The 24053-nt window shown below is 37.2% G+C and overlaps 2 protein-coding genes across 4 annotated transcripts; one reads left to right on the top strand and one right to left on the bottom strand.

Moving 5' to 3' along the window:
• Nucleotides 1-43: 43 nt before the first annotated feature.
• On the bottom strand, nt 44-19680 carry ago2 (argonaute RISC catalytic component 2). 2 transcript variants are annotated; one of them, XR_013785535.1, is made up of 23 exons: nt 19283-19680; nt 17623-17670; nt 16644-16824; nt 16446-16566; nt 16096-16277; nt 15847-15983; nt 15631-15765; nt 15451-15538; nt 15159-15306; nt 14939-15058; nt 14737-14859; nt 14496-14629; nt 14209-14393; nt 13965-14124; nt 13697-13787; nt 13290-13484; nt 13064-13198; nt 12661-12762; nt 12273-12472; nt 11899-12047; nt 3458-3578; nt 1515-2027; nt 44-470 (listed from the first exon to the last, which is right to left on the bottom strand). XR_013785535.1 is itself a non-coding variant. In XM_079441956.1 (20 exons), exons 1-20 carry the CDS (start codon nt 19305-19307, stop codon nt 11939-11941), a joined length of 2619 nt encoding a protein of 872 aa, XP_079298082.1. In that variant the 5' UTR covers nt 19308-19680; the 3' UTR covers nt 11329-11938. The 2 variants fall into 2 exon arrangements, 1 of the variants encoding a protein (XP_079298082.1); XM_079441956.1 differs by lacking the exons at nt 44-470; nt 1515-2027; nt 3458-3578 and having other exon boundaries at nt 11329-12047.
• dlx5a (distal-less homeobox 5a) lies at nt 19529-23784 on the top strand. Of its 2 annotated transcripts, XM_079441975.1 has the most exons (4): nt 19529-19582; nt 21472-21760; nt 22261-22445; nt 22745-23784. In XM_079441975.1, exons 1-4 carry the CDS (start codon nt 19574-19576, stop codon nt 23054-23056), a joined length of 795 nt encoding a protein of 264 aa, XP_079298101.1. In that variant the 5' UTR covers nt 19529-19573; the 3' UTR covers nt 23057-23784. The 2 variants fall into 2 exon arrangements, with proteins under 2 accessions (XP_079298101.1, XP_079298102.1); XM_079441976.1 differs by lacking the exon at nt 19529-19582 and having other exon boundaries at nt 21286-21760.
• Nucleotides 23785-24053: the final 269 nt, after the last annotated feature.

The raw sequence follows: 24053 nt of genomic DNA, 5'->3' as shown, positions 1-24053 counted from the left end.
TTAATATGGCATTCAGTCAGAATCTATGATGTGCAAAACATTTGAAAGTGAACTCTTGTGTTTTATTAAGCGTAATATAATTGTACCTTACATTTCATAGGGAACAGTCTATAGTCTGGGGGTATAAAAATAGATTTTATTGCCATTACCTAATATTTATCCCATTTACTTAATGGAGTGGAAAAACAAGAGGAAAATCTGTACCAAAAGAGAAATACAGAGTGCTGTTGGCATGCAGTACATGGTCATACAAGTCTGTTTGATAAAATGTAAAAAAACATGCATTATATTATTTTCCACATGTGTAGGTTGTGCTGCTCAAATGAAATTACTAGGGAAGTAGTTTGGCCAGTCGAAGCTGCATAGTGTTCAAAGACCTCTCCAGATTGGCAAGATGTTTCTCTAGAAGAGCTGATACTTGCTCCTTTTTAGCAATGGAGTCTTTCGTGTTGTCGATTTGTTCCTTCAGACTGAGAGAGAGAGAAAGAGGCAGAAAAAAATGATTCCAAGAAACCAACCTGTGATGACATTTTGCAATCATATGCCGCCTTTCCACTATCTCTGACATAGAGTGCAACAGTCAGATTCCTGGATGTAAGTTTTCTCAACAGAGAAATTGATTTTTAACGATAACTTATAAACCTTTAAAGATGGTTTATGCTTTTAATGAAGTCATCAGCCTGCATTACCTCAACTTAAACATGTTAAACAGCAGAACAGGTGGTAAAATTACAGTAAAAATTACTTTTTGGTTTGGCTCATGGCTTAAAACTATGGAAGCCCGTTTCTGCCACTATAAAAATAAAAAACTTTATTTCTCATAATTATGAGTTTCTCTCTCACAATTATTACTTTTTAACTCGCAATTGCAAGTTTATCAAGCAATTTTGAGATTAAAAGTCGAAATTACCTTTTTTTATTTTTTATACAGTGGCGGAAATGGGCTTCCATATAAAACTCTTAACAAAGATAATTTTGAAATCCTTGGGAAAAATACTTTTGGAAACAAGGCCACTACACAAGTGGGTATGCACTGCACTCTTATTTTTATTCACACTATTTGTCACATTTCATCCTATAGTGGCAGTTGTGCGAAACTTTCAATTTGGTCATGAAGGACACATTATCTTTCATCATGGTAAAATGAATAATGAATGTATGAATATAACCACATAAAACAAATCACCGCCAATACGTTTAAAATATTCAAAACTGCCCGTTTTACAGAAAGTGTTTAAAGATTAACATTTTAGTGCAGAAATATTGGTCATTCTCACATTGTGTCCATAGTTTTAAAGTCTAGTCGCAAAGTTAAAATATTTCAATGCACCAGAAGCTCAAATGGGTCTAAAAATCCTGTATATGTTCGGCTCCAATACTATTCACCTTCAGAAGTGAATGACTTCTGGTTAGTCGTTTGTTGGAGATCGTAAAAAGGTGACTTCATAGTAAAAATCTCCTGAAGGTTTTATATCTCAGCCAAACCTATCTTCCATGAAAACATTCTAAATTACCTTAAGGTGGTATAATGCTCTTTCCCCTCCTTCCTCTTCTCATTCAAATCTATGAACACCTTCTGCATTGTATCAGCCGTCTGGGCCACAGCGAGATGGTCAGCCTGGACTCCCTGCGTGTTCTCCCTGGCCTGTTGATCATAGGATGCACCCCCTTCCTCGAGACCACTAGATGTGGATACTGCCTGCAGTGCCGCCCTGTTCTGCAGCATGAGAAGGCGGGACTTCTCAAACTCCTCTGGGCCTGCTATATCATCCCAGCACACAGGGGAGGATGGAGGAAGCCAGAAGCGCTGAGTGCAGTTGGCCGGCCTGCTGGGCGTCTCTCTGACAAACGGACTATCAGCTGGAAAGCTGTTTAGGAGTTCGTGTAATCCAGAACCCCAGTCCAAATCCTCCAGCTCAAGCTCCGTCACTATGCTGTCTGCTGGGTACCAGACAAACAGCAGGAAAAGGCACCAGGACAAACAAGTCCTTCTCATTCCGTCCTGGAGCAACAGCATACTGGTGATACTGGACAAACAGTAAACAGTATCGAAAGAATTAAGTGTCCTTTCACTGTGTGAGCTTAGTGTGTCAAACCCATATTCCTGAATTTGTAAGCATATGATGCTGCATATAAAAGGATCTCAATACAATGCTTAATAAAGACCGGATGACTTGGAAAAAATATATATAGTTCAATTATGACATTTAAGGAATTTTTAGAAACGTCCCTTTGAACAAAACATTACTGGTGTGCATCTTGAGAACAAAAACAAAGGCACTGATATATTTTAAGATCAGTGCAGTTTCTTTCAGTTGAAACAGCTCAGATTTACATTTTAGGGTTAAGCCTTGTCTGTGAAACCGGGGAATAGTGTCATTCTCCTACATCTAAATAAAAAGGCAAAAAATAAATCTTTAAAAAAAAAAAAATATATATATATATATATATATATATTGGGGTTACACTACATTCTTAAGGTTATCTTAATATTTTTTATAGCATGCCGAAATAATCTCAAATTATTTGTATGTATAGAGTAGTACTCAAGTGGCTTCAGCAAACGGTCTTCAAAAGTAACTCATTTTTTCAGTTTACTTATTTTAACAATCTTAATTAAAACATAAAACACTAAAAATACAACACAAATACCTATCAGATTACATAGGACAGCAAATACTGTCTATTTCAAAAGGGAGTCAAAAATGTTGAGAACCACTGCTAGAGAGAATATTAATGTGGTCATATTTCTAGTTTATTGCTGTTATTTAATACATTATTAAAGTATGTTATTTATGTCTTAGTAATCTGACTCTGCTAAGTGTACTGTACTCCGTTTCCACCAAGAAACAGACTCAAAATGGACCCCCTTGAATAGTTCTTTAGAAGGTTTTCGATTATAGCAATAAATTGTAAAAGAACGATTGGTTTCAAATACATTCATTCAACATTCCTCTAGTTGGTCAGACAAAGAGGCAGGTCGAACCATTACTATTATGTTGAGCCGATGCTCAAACAGAGCAATATTTTATAGTGCCAGAGAATATACACACTTCTGAGGAATCAGACAAAACTTAAGTTGCCTCTGCAGTTATGCTGGAACAGCAGACAGTAACATCGAAACAATGTGTACATTACATGCATCGTTTTACTAGGCTAGTTTACTGTTCTCACTCGCGACCGATCTGAAGTTAGTGTTACTGAAGGAAAGTAACTAACTAAATCTAATACCGCACATGGACGAAATTGTCAAATTTATGAATGGAATATATATTTATTAACTTCTGACTTAATATTCCGTCGAATTCTGTCGCCGTTTATGAAACGTAGAAATGTTCTTTCCACTGAAACGCAATAAAAACGGCGTTTTCGCTATTGAGCTTACAACTAACAAATGAAGAAAAGGAATTTGACACCTTAAAATGTCAAAACTATTCAAAGTTTCAGATAAACTTACCTCACAGACTATTGTATATCAGCAGGCAGAAAAGGAGCTCTCGTGCTGTTCATAAATGAGCTATTGGAAAATCTGACTCTCTCTTCACAGCTCAACTCAGAGCTGCTCACAGCTCATTTGTCTAGATAAACAAAGAAAAGCCTTTTATTTTCACAAACATAATACACTAAATAAACAACGGGCGTTGTACATAAGTGTCAAGAGTGGAGTAAAACAAAACAGACTTTCTGAGATGTGATTTTCCAGTTCCAGAGATTTGATCAGCTGGAAGAGTGGCGGTGTCTCAATACATAGCGAGCTGCCTATCTAGACAGCATTTTAGACATCATTTGGGCGCGGAATAACATTGTTTCTATAACACTGTGCATATATGCACTAGGTTTTGAGACACGATCACTGTAAATGTTTTAAGGAGGATTTCCCTGTCTGTGAACGTGACTTTTTTCTTCTGATGTTGAAGGGGGAAGGAGAGACGGGAGTCTTGGTTTTATAAGAAAGTCTGCGGCTGTCACAATTTATTTTTTTGATAGATACAAGGATTGTCCTTAAATAAACCCTAACTTTTACTTATGTGATCTAAACTGTAAAACATATAGCTTGGTTTTGTACTGTAGTGTGAGAAGAGGGAGTAAACACCAGTTCTGGCCTCAGGCAACATTGTTTTGAGGTTTGCAAGAATCCACGCAATCTGCCTTCACTTACAGATGGTTGGTTGGCGATCTAGAAGACATAAGTGTAGAGGGATTTTAAAGGCCAATATGATCTCAGCAAACAGGAATGGGAAAAAAGCTGCCAAAAGCAGCAGACATTAGCAGAGGCCAGCATGTCCAAAAACATCCTAGCTAGAAGTTAAAAATCTGGCATAAAACATTTAAAACACAAGACACGGCAGTCAGAGGAAATTAAGTTTATTAAATGATGCAATACACAGTCAAGCGAAAGTGAGCTATATTAAATGATACGTTTTCACATTATGTCTTAGCAGGGTTTACAGCATATCTTGGTTTGTAAATTTATTTGTTTTTTTTAAAAAAAAGCTCACACTTTACATTACCAAGAAACAACAACAAGGAGCTTAGCAGTGAATGCAAACGCATCAATCAGAAATGAGAGAATTCATGACAGGAATGACAGCAAATTTAATTTGGCATGTTATAAAGGAGCAAACACAAGGTTAAATGAAAGATAAATTGCTGATGTGAGAGGGAGGTTTGATACCACGACGCAGTGCAAGAAAGCCTTCGAATAGAAACTTGGCTTGGCTTTTCCATCACTAGCATGAATATGGTTTATATAAAAAAAAAAAAAAAAAAATCAACAAGAGTGTCCTGGAATTTCAACTAACTTATGAAAAAAGAAAAGAAAAAAATGATTGTCTACTTATGTACAATTTGGAGGGGAAAAAAAGCCATCTGTCAGTTCCAGGACACTCATACATTCTCAGGAGGTAGTTTTATGGCAAAAACATATGGCCTGATTTGTAGAGACTTGCATGTTGTGGTTAATAGTGCATATTTTAAGGCCAGATACACTTTATGTTCCATCCATAAATGCAGTTCTAAGGCTACATTAAGACACAGGTGAGGGGATTGAGGACGAGAGGCAATAGCAGATACAGCCCTTAATGGCAATACCTGAGTCAACTGTAACTTTTGACTGCAAGACGTCACTACATATCTAATAGGCATGATCAACTGAGCAATGCTCAAGCTAGAGGCTCAGTAATATTGTATCATGTCAGTGAATACGACTAAAAATCTGTCAGAATTGCATTCGATGTGCATCGCTGCTAATCTTTTAAATAGCGGCTCTGGTCAGTCACGTAATTCAGAAGGTGCTTGCACAGCTTGTGGGCATCAAACCTCCCTATAGGGGAAATTGTTTGAAATGAGGTTCACAAAAGAACAATAAATGAAGTGTATGCAGCATTTATCAGGCTTATGAGGTACTTCACATCTATACATTTTTTTTTTTTTTTTTCGAAAAGACCAACAAGTCATATGGTTCCTTAGAATTCCTATTGTAGCAGAAAATACCTCGTCTTAAATAGTCTTAGTCTGTGTGCCCAATTACAACAGGGCATCCTTTAAAACTGCTTAGAAAGTGCAAAATACAAATACTGATCATTCTATGCAGCATTCACTCGAGGTTGCATGATAAATGTACAAATTATTCCATGTGGCGCTGAGTATTAAATTAAAAGGATAGTCCCTCGATTAGGGGTGGGAGAGATTTTAAAAAGGCACACATACAAAAAAAAAAAAAAACCAAACAAACAAACACACTGGACATTTTTAAGCTCACGGATGAAAAACAAGAATCTGAATGATTTCCATACAACCTCTTTGTACCTTAATATTGATCTCTCAAGAAACTCAAATGCCAGTGTATTAGGATGCTAAACGCATCCTTAGTGTCTGAGAGACATCAAATCAAAATTTAATTCCCTTCATAAAATGTAGCAAGATAAATACACATCAATAGCAAAGAAAAGCACTGACAATGTTTAAATACAAATAGCTTATCGCAGACTCATCGTCGAACTTTCATCAAACGGATCTGGGTCTAATGAGTGTGAAACATCTTTATTGCAATACTGGATATAAATCAAGTAGAAGAATCGAGTAGAGTGCTAGCACTCCAAAGACAATAAAGCTCAACGAGTGCCATTTGACACAGGTTGACAAGCTGCTTCATAAGAAATTGTTGTCAGTTTTCCCCGAACATACATTAAACACAGAGCAGTGGTCATTGGACTTTTCTTGTCCAGTATGTTACCCATAATATGGCACAATGCTAGTGACAGACATGGGGATGACACTGCCACATACCAGATCAACCCAACTCAGTCAAGATCCAGAAAAGAACAACAACTTAACCACCATGTTTTGGCAATTATCTTGGCCTGAATTCTGATTTGTTCTCTATGGATACAACCAGAGGATCTGAGAACAGCTCCACTCGAAAGATTTGAATGTACCTCTAAAAGCTGATGAGTATTTATCACTACATTTTAAAAAGGGAAACTTTCGAATCAAATTTTGGTCCCTTGCAATTTTGTTACATGCTGAAACGTCCCTCTTGTTGATCCATCATACAAATTTTTAAAATCGCTTGAAAAAAACCAACAGACTGAAAGAAAACTAAACACTTAACACACAGTATAGGCTTGTGTTGTTTGGTCACAATTATTGTTCTTTGTCATGAGCACATATACATAAATGCATAAGGGATATTTTAATGTTAGCACCTGACACTATTGAGGTAGTTTTCAAAGTTGGTTTAAAAAGCCAGGTCACGATGAAGCTCTCAATTATTCCAATAAATCAGTCTCAAGACCCCATTTTCATCTTGCATGCATGCTCATATTTGAATAAATAACATGTTAGCATGTAATGAACTAATGGAACGGTGCTCTTTAACTGGACACTTTGCAATATTTTTATCCCTCACAACAAGCTTCAATTTTGGTCATTTTAGACTAGTTTTAAAACTAGTTTAGGACTTAGAAATGGGGGAAAAAATCCTAAAAAGTGTTTTGAAACCCAATAAACAACTAGCTGAATGGCAACTGACCTGTAACTAAACTGAGTGGAGGTTTAGTGTGTGCACACAATGAACTGAGGCTCAGCAAGTACCACTGTCATGATTACGGGACCACCACAGAGTGTTTGCTGGTAAAGCAAAAGGGCTTCAATGAAAATGAATTTGGCTTATTGGGTTGATACATGAACATAGGTGTTACAGCTCAAAAACCCTTTGGATGAAACTTTAGTTGGAAATTCTGGCAAACATACAAGTAGTACATGGCAATAAACACGAAACACCAAAACATTGCCTTATGTACACTTTTTACAGTACAGCACCACAAACGTCAGCGATACAAGGATCTTTGTGCCAGTGTGTAATCTGAATAAACTGCCCATATCTGTTAATTCAGTACATCACAACCATGAATGGTGAGATACAGTTCATGGATAAAAGCCCAACAATTCAATGCTGCTTAAAATGTGCATGCATAAAAGTGGAGCAAACAGATGAAAATAACACGGATGTTCTTAACCAATACGTAGGCATATGAAGTACATTCAAACTGTTTGTTTGTATCCTTATGGTTTTAGTAGGTAATAAGGTAGCGTATTTTGAACTTGCCACCTTAGGAATTAAAAAGCAAGTATACAGTAACAAAACTACCATGGTATGTTGAGAGAGGCTTACATTTCTGCTTCGGGAACACTATAGTGCAAAGTTCTAATGCAAATACATTAGCAATATGTTTCTTAAGGTTAAAAGACCACCTCTGATCATCAAGCTGAGGGGCACGATTCTTTTGAGACTGGCATTATTTTTTGTCTGGCATGAATAATAAAAAATAAAAAAAGTTTCTGAAATTAAAATCTGAAAGTCATCAGGGCACCAACTAAGAATCAACGCAACTAACTAGTTTTATTCAAACCATAATGTGTAAAGCGAAGAGGCATGTGGACACTGTAACCCCACACAGAGCTGGAAAGATACTTCGCCAAAGCAATATACAAGCTTCACTCAAGCAGCAAAAGACAATACTCTAGAAAAGACGACTCGAGAGACAATGTTAATGGCATAACATTGATAAATAATTCAAAGTTTCCAGGGAAACTGAGGCACCATTTCAATTTTCAGTTAACACTGTATGTGCCTCTTAAGAATTGAAACAGAGATGCTGCAGCATAGATTAACACGACAATCTCTACAAAACCAGCACCGTACTTCATTCTCCTCCCTTAATCCTTGGCCTCCATTACATTTGCATTCACAGATATTATTTGAATCAAGCAAGCATTTGTATCAGATTGCTAAAAACATCAGTTGATTGTATTGTGGAAGGAGGGAATGAAAAACAAAAAACACCCCACACACACACGTGAGACTTGCGTTCACTCAAAGTCCCTAACTCAATTTGGTATGCATGACAGATTTCACGAACAAAATCCAACAATTTGACCCCTATATATATATATATATATATATATATATATATATATATATATATATATATATATATATATATATATATATAGATAAACAGAGTGAATGGAAATGAATTTCTGAATGAATAGTTTTTGCATAGTGTAACAACTCAAGAGCTCTTACGTCTGTTAACTTTTAATAGATTAGTGCCAATATGATTGTAAATGAAGAAATAAACAAGGCCAAGACTATTCTAATATTGATGGTTCTTCTCTATAAACTTACAATCTGTCCACCAGTATGCAAATTAGTAATACCTCTTCTGATATAGTGCAAAAACATCTAATATTTCATACTTGAGAAATTGCATATGTTGTAGAGCTGTGACTAAGGTGCTGAATTTAAAAAAGGTTAAAATACTAAAACTCAGTAACTTCTAAAAACAACTAAAGCAGGTCATGAGGATGAAAAGAATGGTTTAAAAAAATCTGACTGTTCCAGAGAATATCTATTAGTAGTAGTTTGAGCAATGATATCATCTCATGTTTTTGTTGCTGAATGATAAATACTATTATTCAAACCTAAAGTTAAGAAAAACAGGAAACCTATGAGACACAAATTCAAACAAGTATATGGATAAAGCGACAATGCGCTGCAATTTAAAAAGGACAGAAAATGATCAAACTGAAATTCACACTATACATTTATGAAATTTTTTATAGCTTACTGAGCACACTTAAAAGCATCAAGCCACTTGTTCACGGAAAGCATATAATGATCTTTTGGATTCATGTCTGACTTATGAAACATCAAATGTTTGACATCTGAAACTTGCAGCACTCAATTGTAGCTTTGAATACATAGCTTAAAACTATCATCATAAAACAACAGCAATGCTAAATCATCTAGGCTAAATGGCAGCAGGTATGGCCTCTGAACAAATATGAAATAAAGATGCGTTCAAGATTTTCTGTGACATCTACCACTTTCACTTTCAGAGGGACGAAAAGACGATGTTCCCCATTAGTGCAATTATGAGGAAATGACCAGTGCGGTAATGTTACCATAATACAAGTAACAGGTAACAAGAGGTAGGACATCTAGTCATTTCCACACAACTGCACCCAGATAACACACTCGTGATCCAGATAAGCACCGGAACTAGGGGTCTGTGTCCATTGCTCTTCAAAGTGCATCTACTTTCACGAGTTACAAGATCAGCGCCAAATAACAACATAACTCTAGTCAAGTATTTGAAGAAATTAAAATGCCCCTTATACACAGTCTGTTGGGTTTAGAAAAATAAGGGTTAGGGTTTCAGGGTCAAAAGTCATAGATTTCACCAGATCAAAAACCAAACATACCCATTAAGCTCTCTGACCAGTCTGTGATTCTTGTTTAAAAGTTGAAGTTAAACAAGATATTTAAAAAAATGGTAGTCTCAAGAATAAACTCTAGCACCTACAATTATAATGTCCTATTGTGCTTCAGTTATGGTAGGACATTAACTACAAGTACATATGTAATCTTGTTCGGCTAACAGGAATAATTGAGAGCCATATAAAGAACATCCAATTGTTGATAATAAAAATAGAGTATTTTGTAAGCTAATACTGCTACAGTGGGTACAGGGTTTGCACTATTTACACTACTAAAAGTACCCAGCATGAAAACGACTACAATACAAATGTTCTATATTTAAAATTCATATACACAAACAATCCACTAAAATCTCTTGGTTAAGAATGCATAGTTAGAAAAAGATGGTTAAAAATTTCAAGAATTTCAAGTTAAAATTGAAGAATTATTTGGGGAAGTGATCTTACAGTTATTTCACTAACAATACTCAATCAATCACTACACATCATGATGATATGCTTTAGAAGGGATAAGACTGTTTTCCGACACACATACAATGTATTGCGCTTCAATTTGAACTAAATTTAGATTCAAACTAAATACATTTTCTATTCAACTCGCCTTATGGCCCCAGCCCTGTTACTCTACAAAAAGATTTCACAAATTTGTTTAGTTTTATAGATCTAAAAAGAACATATAGAGTGTTAAAAAGGGATTTTAAACCTTTAAGTTACAAGCTAGAGATTCTTGTTAAAAAAAAAAAAAAAAAAAAAAAAAAAAAAAAAAAAGTGCATTTGAAATTTGTATTAAATTTTCACTCTGACTTTGTGTCATTGCAACTGTATGTGTATGATTCTTAAAAAAAATAAAATAAAATAGGGTTGATTGCCTGTACGGCCAGCTGGAGTGCGATGACAGCTTCTACACCTGGCCAGCGTATTACAGTCAAACTTCACCATTAGAAACAGTGCACAGAACCAAGCAAATCCCAGGGCTCCAGATTCCCCAATGTTCTGCACAAAACTGGCTATGCGTTTCAATGTGGGGAAGATTTGACAACATCATAATGAAAATTTCAGAACAGTTGCTTAAAGTGAAAGGTGATGGTGTTTTTTCCTTAAGGGAGTTTTAGACGCGTTTTAGAAATTTAACTCATACACCCAACCCACTGAAACCTTAGGTTACAATCCCAGCGAACAAATAAAAGAAATGCTCAGGCAGTAGAATTTAAAGAACATACAAGATAATCTCGCTTAGATGAGATTTTTCATGACAATTATCCATATTCTAGAGCTGTTTCCGCACTAAGAACCCCAGCGCAGGTACACGGAGGGCTTCACTTACGAGAACCAGTCTCATGCGAGAGGCAGAGCGCCAGAAAACTGATTGTCAGAACAATTCCTACATTCTCACTCCCAAATGCATTCTTGATTCTGCACATACTGTGTTCAAATTTCATGATACAAGCACATGATATTGCTCGGTCGATCATGTCATGGGCGGACAGGTACAGTAGGATGACCGAGCCCTGGAATGAACAATAAATGACACCACGACAAAAAAAAATAAAGTCATATTAGCACAAATAAATGAAACAGAACAGGATAAGTACTTTTGTCCTGAAGTCCCCATCTGGTCAGTGCACTTGCTTTTGCTGATAAATAATTTAGCTGTGGAAACTGCATCCCCACAACCCCTAAACCTGATCTGCGTTGTCCTAAACTAGCCCGAACCCATTGGTTTGATGAGTTTGTAAAAACTACTGTTCGACAGTCTCCATCACCAGCCTTGGCAATAGTATTGAATCAAGCCCACCCGGATGCAAATGTAACTTTCAGTGTAAAAAATAGTCTGAATTTTTGGATTGACTATGTAAACGTTAACCTCTAATCTGACATGCACATGTATGCAACAGAGACACACAACCATGCCCTCCAAAAAAAATATATATTTTTTTTATAAATTCACATATTACATTTCTAAAAATCATGGATATTTAGTTTGTACGGAAATTGGCTACGTGGGCAATTGGAAACCTAACAGCATGGTCATTCATGTTTTTTTCCCCCGTTTGAAGGTTCTCATTTATATAGTTGAGGCAAACACATAAAAATACACACAGACACACACACCGTGCTGTTTTCAGGATGTGGGGCTTGTTTCTGGCTATGTTCATGCGAAGTACATGGTACGCAGTGTGTCCTGGTGGATCTGCACAGCTTTGGCCAGGGCTTGCTGGTCTCTGCCATTACTCTGACCTGACGTGTGACTGCCTTCAGCACTGCCAGCAAACAAACACAATACACATAAAATCAGATCTATAGGTTTAATAATGCACAATGTGAATAAGGTTTGCTTTATAAAAAATAATAATAATTAAAAAAGTGTCACATTCAGCCGTGTAAGGAAATAAATGTGAATAAGCTGTGGGTTGTAAGCATTAATTACTTATTTTAGCATACTGTATAGAGTGGAGACAGGATGTTGCAGCAGTAAGACCCAGTACCTGTCATGTTCTTTGTCAACCAAGTGGTAGCGAGCACGAAACGCCACCAAGTGGGCATAGTAAGCTGGTGCAGGAATGGAGACAGAGCGGGTGCAGCGCACGTAGGTGTGGCACAGCTGGTAGGTGAGGACCTGCAGCTCATCAGAGGTGAAATGGTTGTCATCCCACAGCACGTGATAGTGGGATGGCCTGCTGGTACCCTGTGGAGATTCAGCAATTATGAAGAACTGAAATCACACACATTTAGACAAGCAGAATGATCACCAACACTAAAACCAATGACAGCTAGGAACAAAGCATTCATAAGCACTCACTTTATATATTCATTAAGTCTATGAATTCTTTATCGACCTTTCAATGGGATTCCATTTGAAATGCTCAATGGTACCTGAATGCCGGCATGACTGCAAAGATAAAAGTCAAACTCAGACGGATGAGTAATTTTGGTGTCAACTGTGGTACCAGCAGGGATGTTGCCACTCTTTCCAACCTTGAACATAAACAGCAAATTAGAAAGGCAAATTAAAAAGACATTTATAAAAAAAACTCAAGGACATGTACTTGTAAAATAAATTAGAATAATCACTCTTTAACAATGAAATGAACAAAGGCTTTTCTGATTCAAAAGATATTTGCAATAATCACATTTCTCACTGGATCCTTCCTATGCAGGAAGTTCTCTTCAAACTGAGCACTGTTTATAATCGTACAAACTGTGTGTACGCATTGCTATAAGCATGTTTTCTGCCAAGAAACACCTAAATAGGCTAAAAAACATTGCCATAACCAACCCGTTCATTCCTGTCCATGCAAAACAGCCTGGTGTGGTGTCTCTTCTGCACTACTACGAAGGTGATGCCTGGTTGATAATCTTTCTCCAGCTTGATGCAGGCTTCACGAATAGCCAGCAATTCATGCTGTAGAACCTGAATAGACAAAACAGAACAATGAAGATTAAACTAAACGTGTCAGCACCACTTAGCAAGCGTTGACAAAAAGTGTAAGCCTGCAACCTACCTGGTTGAACTGGCCCTCTGAGATGCCGTCTCTGTAGTAGATGATGCGCGTTGGTTTAAAGCGTGTGGATTTGTAGAACTGGATCAGCAGCTCTCTCACCATGGTGGCTAGATCCTGAATGATGTCCTGACGGTGCTGCTGCACCCGCACCGTGGCACAGTATCGGCTTGGGTGAGCATCCATACTGCCAACAACCTAAATATTTTATAAATAATTTTTTTTAAATTTATTTAGAGGGCCCCCTAGCTCTGAGATGTTAAAAGCTTTATTAAAGAATTTTGAGGTTATATGATATGGCTTAAAAATGTGTACAAGACGTAGATTGGTCACACTTGAAATATTAGTGCTACTTGGCACTATGCAATTAACATAATTAGCCTTAAAATATCAAGGTTTGTCAGGCTTACAGCAGCAATTGAGGGTTTCTTGCCATCTCCAGCTGGTGGATGAGTCACATCTGCACCCAGAAAGATGACTGGTTGCTGAAACACCAAGGGCCTATAAACAAAAACAGTGATCATGCAATGCAAAAAAACAAAAAAAAACGTAGGTAGCTGTACTTTCTGGTCAAGTTTCATGGGAAAGCAGCCCAGGCGTTAACTAACAATCAAACAAAGACTCAGAAAGTGCCTTAAGCTTTCTGCATGTCAAAGGCTTTGGAAAAGCTGCCCTCACCTGCCCTGTGGAAGAAGAATGTTGTTGACTCCACCCAGTTTGACATTAATCTTGAGGCAGAGGTTGGAAAGGGTCTGAGGTGTGGTTTTCTGTACATTCTTCACCTGGACACACTGTGTGGCCATGCCAAGAACAGTGTCTCCAACACGCTTCACCTCAGCTGTGAGAATTGAAAGTTTACAGTATTTATTACAAAATACACTGCAAACAAAAACACGAAAGAAACAGAGAGGAGCTAAATTACCATAAACCGGAGTCTTCCCAGGTAGGATGACCACCACCAACTGTAAGCCTTGGTATGTGTACTTGAGGTGTTTGAACATGGGCTCCACACTGTCTGCTCCCTGGGCATATTTGCAAAAGCACGGCTGGCCCTGAATGGGCATCCCAGCATCGCGTGATATCTTACGGAGCTGGTCAGTAAATGCCCTAGAGAAAACAAACAAAGGATTATACCATGCAAGGGTTTGAACTCTTAATAATTTCACCAAATACAAAAACTTCTCCAGATCCAGGTCAAAGCTGACTTACTTCAGAAGAAGTTCTGTACACTGCCTCTGCGGGGCAAAGCAGGCAATAGCCCACACTTTGATCTCGATCCCTGTGTGGAACTGCTTGTTCCTCATGTCCCACACACCCTGAACTGGGGTTGCTATTGCTTTGTTCTGAAAAAGCCAGAGACACAACCAAATTAGGAAGACACATCCAGATTTCAGAATTCAACCACAAGGTCAGCAAGACAAATGTCAAGTTAATCAGGACAGGTTCTTACCCTTCCACCATAGAGAATTGAAGGTGCCTGAAGGACCCGCCCATTGACCTCAGTCATCTCGTCTCTTACCATAACTCCAAACTCACGCACATAAGGATCGGTGTTGAAGTTGGCACTTCTCATCTGTCACAACCAAATGAAATCCATCATGAGGTGTGGAGGAGATTTATAAAACTGAAACTGTACAGAGAACTATACATACCAGTTTGCTGATCTCATCCTGGCGGTCAGGCGCAGACCTGGCTGTGGCACGTATCATAGTGGAGGTCTGATTGTCTGTCAGTTTCTTGATGCATCTCTGTCCGGCTACTATGTTACAGACCTGAATTAGAAAAAAAATAAATAAAAGGTTAACAACATTCAGAGAAATAAATGACAGAGATGGGTGGAAAAAGTAAACGTAAGATGTAGTCTTGACCAACCTCTAACGGAAGGTAGGTGTGTTTCTGCTCCTGACCAACTTGTAAACATGGGAGATGTGGATATCGCAGCACCAGTTTGTACTTATCCTTGAAGTACTGGGCGACAGTGCATTCAATGGTCTGACCATTCTCTTGCTGCAACGGAAACCTGGAGGCAAGTAAAATACATTTTTAAAACAGTAACCTTTACCATTGCATCATGACAACGAGGAATATAAAATGGAATGACATTCATACAGGAACACCTCCAAGTCAGTGTTTTTTTTTTTAAGTGCTTTGTGAAAGATCTTACGTTTGATGGCTGGCTGGTCTCCTTGTCACATTACACACCCTGTATTTTCTCTTCATCTGTCCACAGTGAGTGATTTCAACCTTCAGACCTGATAGGTGAAAATAAGTCAGTGTTAAGAAAAATCAAAATTAAATTCCATGAAAACCATTAGGGAGGTCACTAATTACTGTTATAATTTACCTTTGATTTCCTTGGTAAACTTCACTCTCTGGGAATCCGTTAAGGGCTTCTGTTGCTCTTCGATGCTTTTAAAATCCAAAACCTCACACATGAACTCAATCACAGGTTGAGCTTTGTAGAATGCAGTGGCAGACACTAAAGATAAATATTACAAAACAAAGATTAGTATAAGAAGTTTTCAAGAAACATTTATTAATGATATCAGTGCACACTGACCATCAATGTTGAGCATCATCTTCCAGAGGGATGGTCGAACAGACTGATGAAAGCCAAACCAAACTTCTCTTCCTCCACCGAGGGGGTTGGAGCAGCCCTCAGAGGGAGTGAAGAATGAACGTCCGACTGGGGTGTACCTGCAGACACAGCAATGATATGTTCTTAAACGGCATAGTGTGCAGAAAGATGAAGTATGACGCCCCCTAATGGGGATTTATTAAAAACGGAGTTGACAAAACAACCATTAACCTCATAGAGGGCAAATGTCTCATGACAACATCCAGAGCCTGAATGGTCTCAAAGGGGATGTTTGGTAGCCGTCCAGACAGTGCTTCATGTAGAGCTTGCAGACTCACACAAGACACCCATTTTATAGCTACTTTAAAACTCCTGTCTTTTCCCTCTCCTGGAATTGTGACCTCCAGCTCCACCTAAAAGAGCAGTTCGGGACATCAGTATGATGTGAAAATGTGAAAGACTTCAATGTAGCATTTTGAGAATGTACAGAGTAACAGTATAACATATTTCACTAACTGGTCTATCAAACTTAAACATCAAAAAGCCAACACAGACTTTAATATGGCTTAATTAGTGCATACTTTGTCTCTTCCAATGGGTAAAGGCATGGCAGTGTAGAGATTCTTCCTTCCATCATACACAGGCTTTCGATCTCCAAAGATCTGTGTCTTAAAGTGCTGGACCATGTGCTCAACAATTTCTCTACAAAAAAAAAAGTAAGTATAAATGTCCTTCCAAACAATCGGTTGAAATTTCAAGTTTCATTCAAAAGATGTTACCGGTTAACTCTCCGTGGGCATTTCTCAGGCTTTATATCTATGTCGTAATGGTACACCTCCAACTTGGGTATTTCCATTTCAAAGAAGTTGGCCTGAAGCTTGATTGTTCTACCCATTGTGCCAAAGTCTGGCCGTTGAGGTGGTTTGAAGACATACTCTTGTGCTGGAGGAGACAGGGGCGCTATGGGACACACACAGTTAAATAAGATTAATTAGAAACACTACCTTTTTTTAACCAAGTCTATTATTTAGAAATGTCAATTTTTAGATAAGTGTCAACTTAATCCTATTAATTAGGCCCATACAAACATTTAGGTAAGCCTATTAGAGCTCTGCTGTGCCATATAAACTCAAGCACCCCACCTTACATAACATCTTTATTTTCGTATATACAAACTAACTGACTAACTTTAATTTGAAACGTTACTAACTTGCTATTAACTTTGTTTGTTTAACTGTACTGAAAAGCATTATCGCACTTACGCTGTTGTACTGAATGTTAAAACAGAATAATCACAGCCATGTTGATGTTCAGTACAACAGCACTTGTGCTCATGCTCTGTTAAAAAAGATAATTTATTGCCAAGAGATCATCCATTAATTTTTACAGACATTTCAGTTTACCCTAAAACACAACACAATGAAGTGCAAAATTTAAAATACGGCTAAAACTGTAATTTTCTTCTAATACATACAGCATATTGTGCCCTATGTTTTGGATTTTTTTACAGTGCGATACTGTTTAAATAATAAACGTTACTACTGTACTAACCCAATTAGTACAGTAGCATATTTAAAATAATATGCAATACTGAAGGTTTTAGAGAAACAGTGTTAAAACAAAGCTCTTAACAGTAAATTAAGTTTCAAGACAATCATTCCTTTGGATTAAGGCTTTAAACATTTCAAGCAACTTGATAAACAGTACTGAAAATATATGCTAGGCTGTCAAGAGGCCAGCTTAGTCTGGGTTTCTTACCAGAAACATCTGACCCTGTAGACTGATGTCCCTGACTCAGCTCAGCAGCTATAAAAGACATAATAACTGGTTTATTTCAAACAAACCTCTACAATAGTGATCATGTGCAGAAACATATGTAAAACCATGAAATTACAGCCATTTGATTTGAATACAGGTTTCCAGTGCAATGCCAGATTAGCACTGTAAAATTACACTTTGATTATAAAATCAAATTAAAGCAGTTGATTTTAATCATTAATATCCATCAGATTTAGTTGTTTACAAATGTCTAGCATACAATAAAACTGGGTCACAGCAGTGTTTGTTAATTTGGGAAAAACAGGTCAAGTTAGTGTGAAAAACTTTTAATGTACAAGGAGGCAGGGGTATCTGAAGTCTTTCGCTGACAGATTGCTTGAACTGTCTCACCCCATCTTATCACCCCTAAAAACACAACACGGCAGGAAGATACTAGGGACATGAACCCATCCCACTGGTCGACAGGCCTTTTACCTCCTTATCACCAACACCACACAAGCAACTCAACAACCTGTCAAACCCTCCCACACACAAGTACCAGGATGTCTTTTCACTGAACTACAGCAACTGCTTTTCTTTACAGCACTATTTCAGAAGCCCCACACATATCAACAATGCTCTAAAGCATATAATACAACACTCATCACTTTATGAAACCAAAGTGTCAACACTTTACAATAGGGTCACATTTGTTAACATTAAAGCAAAAATCAAACAATTACATTTATTACAGCATTTATTAAGGAGTGTTAATAAAACAATTGACTTTAATACTATTAGCACGTTGAAAGCAACAACGTGTTGTAAAAGTGTTAACTTTTTATTCATGTAAACTAATCTAATGCAGTAAACTAAATGGTACTTTTTTGTAAAGTGTTACCAACTAAGTTTGACTTGAACAAAAAGTTCTGTAGTTTTTCTGCTTCTTAAAATGTGTGAAATGCGTTTGGAGTTTCAATACTCCTTTCTGAAATGTAATAAAGATACATAATACACAAAAACTACTTCTCATATACTCCAATAATAATTTTATGTTCGTAATTTAGATAGACACATTCAACTTTAGATGACTGTGCAAATACACAGGTTACAAATAGACCAGAAACGTGCAAAATTTGGAAACATAATTAACAGTTCATTAACTAGAACGGAAGTTACTAACTTTCAGTACCTGGCTAGCTGCAGAAAGTCAAACTGGTGCTGCACCAGCTAACTTTATCCAGGTAACGTTACTGACCACCGGTGCCTATCTACCAACGTTAAAACATCCAAAACTCACATAAAACAATTAGACAATAAAACTCTAAACTACGCCAATATATCCAAACCTAACGTAGTTAGAAAGTACGTCATTTAACTTTTTAAAATGGAATAAAATAGGAGTTTAACCAGCTGCTGTAAATTCAAAAGCCAGCAGGTCAACAATCTTAGCTAGCAAGCTAACAATAACAATGGGCCTATAAAACAAACCATCAACAGAGATGGAAAAACACTTCAGAACTATAATCTAAAACATTATTTGAACATTCATGTCATGTACAGCCGAACGCCATTAAACTACATTTTTATCTATATCAAAACACCACACTTATTCCGTTAGCGTTTCGTCGCTAGCACGCTCGCTAATCATAATACTCACCACCAGCTGCTCCAATGGGATACATTTTAAACGCTTTCTGCACCAAAATTCAATCGCAGACCGATATTTTTTGCTTTTCTGGTGCCACGTAACACATGCGGTAACAGGAAAGATTAATTTTAATTCAAAACAGCATCGATATAAAGGAGAAAACTAGGATTAAGGAGCGCGCGGAGTTAGTAGAGCACGAGAGCTCTGAGTGGCCCCATCCCATCCCCCCTTCACAGCACGAGCGCCTATTTACCCGACACTCTCACTGCTTCACAGCACAAGGAAACAAGACACTAACTTATGTGTGAGGTATCTCTGCGCGACTTATCCTTTATTTAACGTATTTATTCAAAATTACCAAGAGCAGAAACAAAACATTCATTAAATCGTATTTAACCATGTCTAAATAACGCTGGCGGTCATGATACGTCATTTCCGGCTTTGTTTAAAGGATTTAAAAAAATAATTTAGTAGCATATATTAATGTAAAAGGTTTAGGATATATTTATGTTGTCATATTTATTTTATATCTTTTTATTTTAGTTATTTCTCGCAGTGTGATATTCTGTTATATCACACAATGGAATTTCTGGATTTATTAATTTATCATATTTTATTAAAAAGGTTCGGCTAACCTAACTTGTTTTTAATTTTTTTGCTCCCACATTTTAAATGAGGGAATTTTGTTTCACAAAACAATGACACAAAATTTGTCTCCGACCCTGAGGGTGGGTTTTTATAATTTGATTAAGCATTCAAATTTAATTTTAAATAGTCTTGTTAAAAATATATTTTCTTCATAAAATATATGCCTACTTTATTAATATGGAGACCTACTGAGTTTGGAAACATTTGCTTTACACCAGTGAATGTGTAAATTGTAGTTATTAACTTGATTAATTTGCTTTTGGTTGAACCGTACACTGTTTTTGCTCATGCTTTTTTTTTTTTATGGTCAAAATAATTAATTAGATTGTACAGAATCATTAGGCCTATATTTTAATCGTGTGATCAGTCAAACCTTTTGGGTATTAAATGTTAACCTAACCACTAACCTTGATTTATTACTAGACTGACCATTTTTCATTAGTAAAACAGGTTAGACATTTTCCTCATCATTTATGACTAGTCAACACCTGCATTAATGCACTGTTGCAGTGGCCATGTATTGTCTTTTTCGAAAATAGATTACAGATGTAAAGAAACTTGGACCACCATGACTTATATCCACTTGGTGGCACTATTTCATCACTATTGCTGACCACCTCACTGAATGCTTGCTGGACGACTTTTCATTAACATTTAAGAAACAATAATAGTACAAACTAGCAAAATTTTGAGTCGTTAAATTATATTGTACAGATCAAGGTTTGTGTCATTATCATAAGATCAGTCACACTAACCGTGCTGTAAGCAGGTCTTTTCATGCATTATTACTGCCATAATCCTCAAGCATCCGCTGCTGACACTGATATGAGATCAAATCTTTAGTGTATAATGATTAATTATTGGAATCTGAAAAATGTGTATTTTCTGTTTACACATATACAAATCAATATGTAGGTAAGCACAGGTAAAACAGAAATGATTTAGACAGAATAGCCTACAAAAACAACAAGAAAACTGTTTATACGCAGAACGTCTGAGAGGATATAAACAAAACAAAACAATAGCTGGATATGCAATTGTATCTGTCTTAAAAGTAGTAATGTGTTCCAGACATATTTAAGTAATCAGACATTTCTGTTGCATGGTGAGAGGTAGATTTACATTGAATAGATCAGCAGCCGTCTTCTTTTCGTCCAGTGAGAGACTTATATCAAATAATAATCCATTTCCCTTTCGATTTGTTTGTAAACATACCATAAACACCTCTATTAAGAGTTTTTTGTTCTTCTGAAACTGGTTGAACGAGTTGGGGAGTAACTGCCGTCTGCTGTGCTGCTTGGCCAATGGCACTAGATCCTCCCTGCAGTGCGTAACAGCGCAATTTAGGATTTAACCAAGTCTTTGCTGCGGGGCTTAAAGCAGTCTTCAAGAGAGACGCTTGACGCTTGCACACACAATGTTAGTGTAGACTCTGTGGACCCCTATAGAGTTAGACTGCCTTTTTACGTTGTCTTATCCAAACTATGACTGGAGTATTCGACAGAAGGATTCCGAGTATTAAACCTGCAGATTTTCAAAACCCTTTTCAGCTCTCCACGATGCATCATCCATCTCAGGAATCTCCAACCCTGCCGGAGTCGACAGCCACGGATTCTGGCTATTACAGCCCTGCTGGAGGAGTTCATCATGGCTATTGTTCACCGAATTCGGGCACGTATGGGAAACCTCTTAATGCCTATCAGTACCAATACCACGGAGTCAATGGATCTTCTGGAAATTACTCTGCAAAATCCTACCCTGATTACGGCTCCTACTCCACAGCATATCACCAATATGCCGGAACATATAATAGGGTGCAGTCACAGCCGAGCCCGCAAGGTCAGTTATTATAGCCTATATATTCAACAGTTTATTATTATTATTGTTATTATTAGCCTATTATTATTATTATTACTACTACTATGTATTATACATAATAAACATTATCATGGTTGAGCATTATTGTTGAACATATTATATAACCATGGTATTACAATTGCTTCTTATTATAAAGTCTGAATTTTGTAACTAAGTTGGACAAAATTTTAAGCTGTTGCAGCATTGCATCTAATTCGAAATGGGTTCTTTAACGATTTACTGTTTTATTTATGCACAGCCTATGCAAAATACTGTTTGCATTAAAAAAGATAATTACATAGAAAATAAGAGCTTGTAAAATGCGTAAAGATTTAGCTAATTATTCTCTGACCATCAAAAGTCTCAATGACTTTATGCGAGTAGCAATTGTTAAGCACTGCGACGCATGCCATAAATCACCGCAAGAATTACCAGCGCTTTTCTATCCCCGTGTATTTATCTAATTTCTGTTCACCCGTTAGAAAAAGAAACAGCCGAGCCCGAGGTGAGGATGGTCAACGGTAAACCCAAGAAAGTCCGAAAGCCCCGCACCATCTACTCCAGTTTCCAGCTCGCTGCTCTACAGAGAAGGTTTCAGAACACTCAGTACCTCGCGCTTCCAGAGAGAGCCGAGCTCGCGGCATCGCTGGGACTCACACAGACACAGGTTCGACAATATTTTATGCAATGTTTTATTGTAATATCTTTCATGAAATAGTTATATAGTGAAATTGCTTTATATTTTAAATTAAAATATTAATATAAGCTTGCGGCTATATTGGGAATCACACAAGCGCTTGTTTGACATTTAATAGCTATTTTTAAGGCTGTTAAAATAATAAACGATGTTAACGACATTATAAATTATTTTTATTTTTTTTATTAAGAAGTGTAAATCTAACAGAAACAGCCATAATGTTTTATTAAGGAATTCGCACTCAGAGAAAACCTTTTGTTTCTTCACAGGTGAAAATTTGGTTCCAGAACAAGAGATCAAAACTGAAGAAGATCATGAAAAACGGCGAGCTGCCTCCAGAACACAGTCCGAGCTCCAGCGACCCGATGGCGTGTAATTCACCGCAGTCTCCCGCGGTCTGGGACTCACAGGGTCCTCAGAGACCTCACCATCAGCCTCAAAATATTAACACACCGGTATCCACGTTTCTGGAAAGCGCCAGCTCGTCCTGGTATTCCTCCACCGCGGCCATGAATTCTCACCTTCAGGCACCCGGCACGTTACAGCACTCGTTGGCACTCGGATCAGGAACGTTGTACTGAAATTTGTTTATTATTTTGTTGTATATTGGACTTGTGTTAACAATTTTTTTGAGGAATATGCAATGTATCGATATGGCAGTCCTAGAAGAACGTGTATAATGTGTAAATTGTGTGCATGTAATTTATTGCATTTGGAAGAATTATTAAATGTTTTAAATGGACAATGGACCCAAATATTCTGAATGGTGCCTTGAATTTTGACCTCAACGCGTACATCCGACGATGTGCCAAAACATTAAGGACAACCCCAAATAAATGTGTGTTTTCTTTAATTATCAAACATTTTGTCTTCTTTTAGTTAATTTGTAACTCAAAACAGATCAATGCACCGAGCACTTTCTTTGGCTCTAGCCTTTGCGATATGCTGTTTGCTCGAGATTTCTGTGATTGCAAAAGGGACTTAAACTTTGCAGTCCTAAAAAAAAAAGAAATGTTAAATGGAATTTGAGAAAACCATGATATTGTATTAACATTTTGGGATCGTTTGTTCAGGGCTGAGTCGCTATTTAATGGCGAATAATTTTTTATTCAAACTAATAAAAAAAAAAAAAGAAGAGGATTTGCTTCGGATTTGGTCTTCAGTTAATTACATGAAAACGTACAATTTTAACTGAGTGCATTTGGTTATTATTATTATTAATAATCTATTAATTCCAAATACATTTGAGATTTTTTTTACGAACTGAATATTTGATCTTTATCTTGATTAAAACCACCCCTGACGAACGAAAAATTTGGTCTGGCAAACAGTGTGCTCTTCCTTGCTGTCTTTGTGTTCCTTACAATTAGAAGCTTTGAATTGTAGTGAGGAGGCGAAGGGACGGCGCGGAGATCTGAAGCAGTCCGCATGCCTGTGGGGGCAAACCGGCTCCAGCGACCACAACCCAGCCCTGACAGATCCTCCTCCTGGAAAAATGCTGAACATCTCATTAAAACCAGTGCTAACATTTTTACAGCTGAATGCCACGATAAATCGTGAAAAGGACTACCAGGGCAT

This window comes from Barbus barbus (genome assembly GCF_936440315.1).
Source record: "Barbus barbus genome assembly, chromosome: 19".
NCBI lineage: Eukaryota > Metazoa > Chordata > Actinopteri > Cypriniformes > Cyprinidae > Barbus > Barbus barbus.
The sequence above is the reverse complement of the archived record's forward strand: the minus strand, read 5'-3'. Positions and strand labels throughout refer to the sequence as shown.

Coding starts and splice junctions, on each gene's coding strand:
- ago2 (XM_079441956.1), bottom strand. CDS start 19,307: ATGTATCCCATTGGAGCAGCTGGTG. Junction 15,539..15,630: donor GTTTACCAAGGAAATCAAAG/GTAAATTATAAC, acceptor TTCACCTATCAG/GTCTGAAGGTTGAAATCACT. Junction 13,485..13,696: donor AGAAACCCTCAATTGCTGCT/GTAAGCCTGACA, acceptor TAAAATATTTAG/GTTGTTGGCAGTATGGATGC.
- dlx5a (XM_079441976.1), top strand. CDS start 21,406: ATGACTGGAGTATTCGACAGAAGGATTCCGAGTATTAAACCTGCAGAT. Junction 21,761..22,260: donor GTCACAGCCGAGCCCGCAAG/GTCAGTTATTAT, acceptor TTCACCCGTTAG/AAAAAGAAACAGCCGAGCCC. Junction 22,446..22,744: donor TGGGACTCACACAGACACAG/GTTCGACAATAT, acceptor GTTTCTTCACAG/GTGAAAATTTGGTTCCAGAA.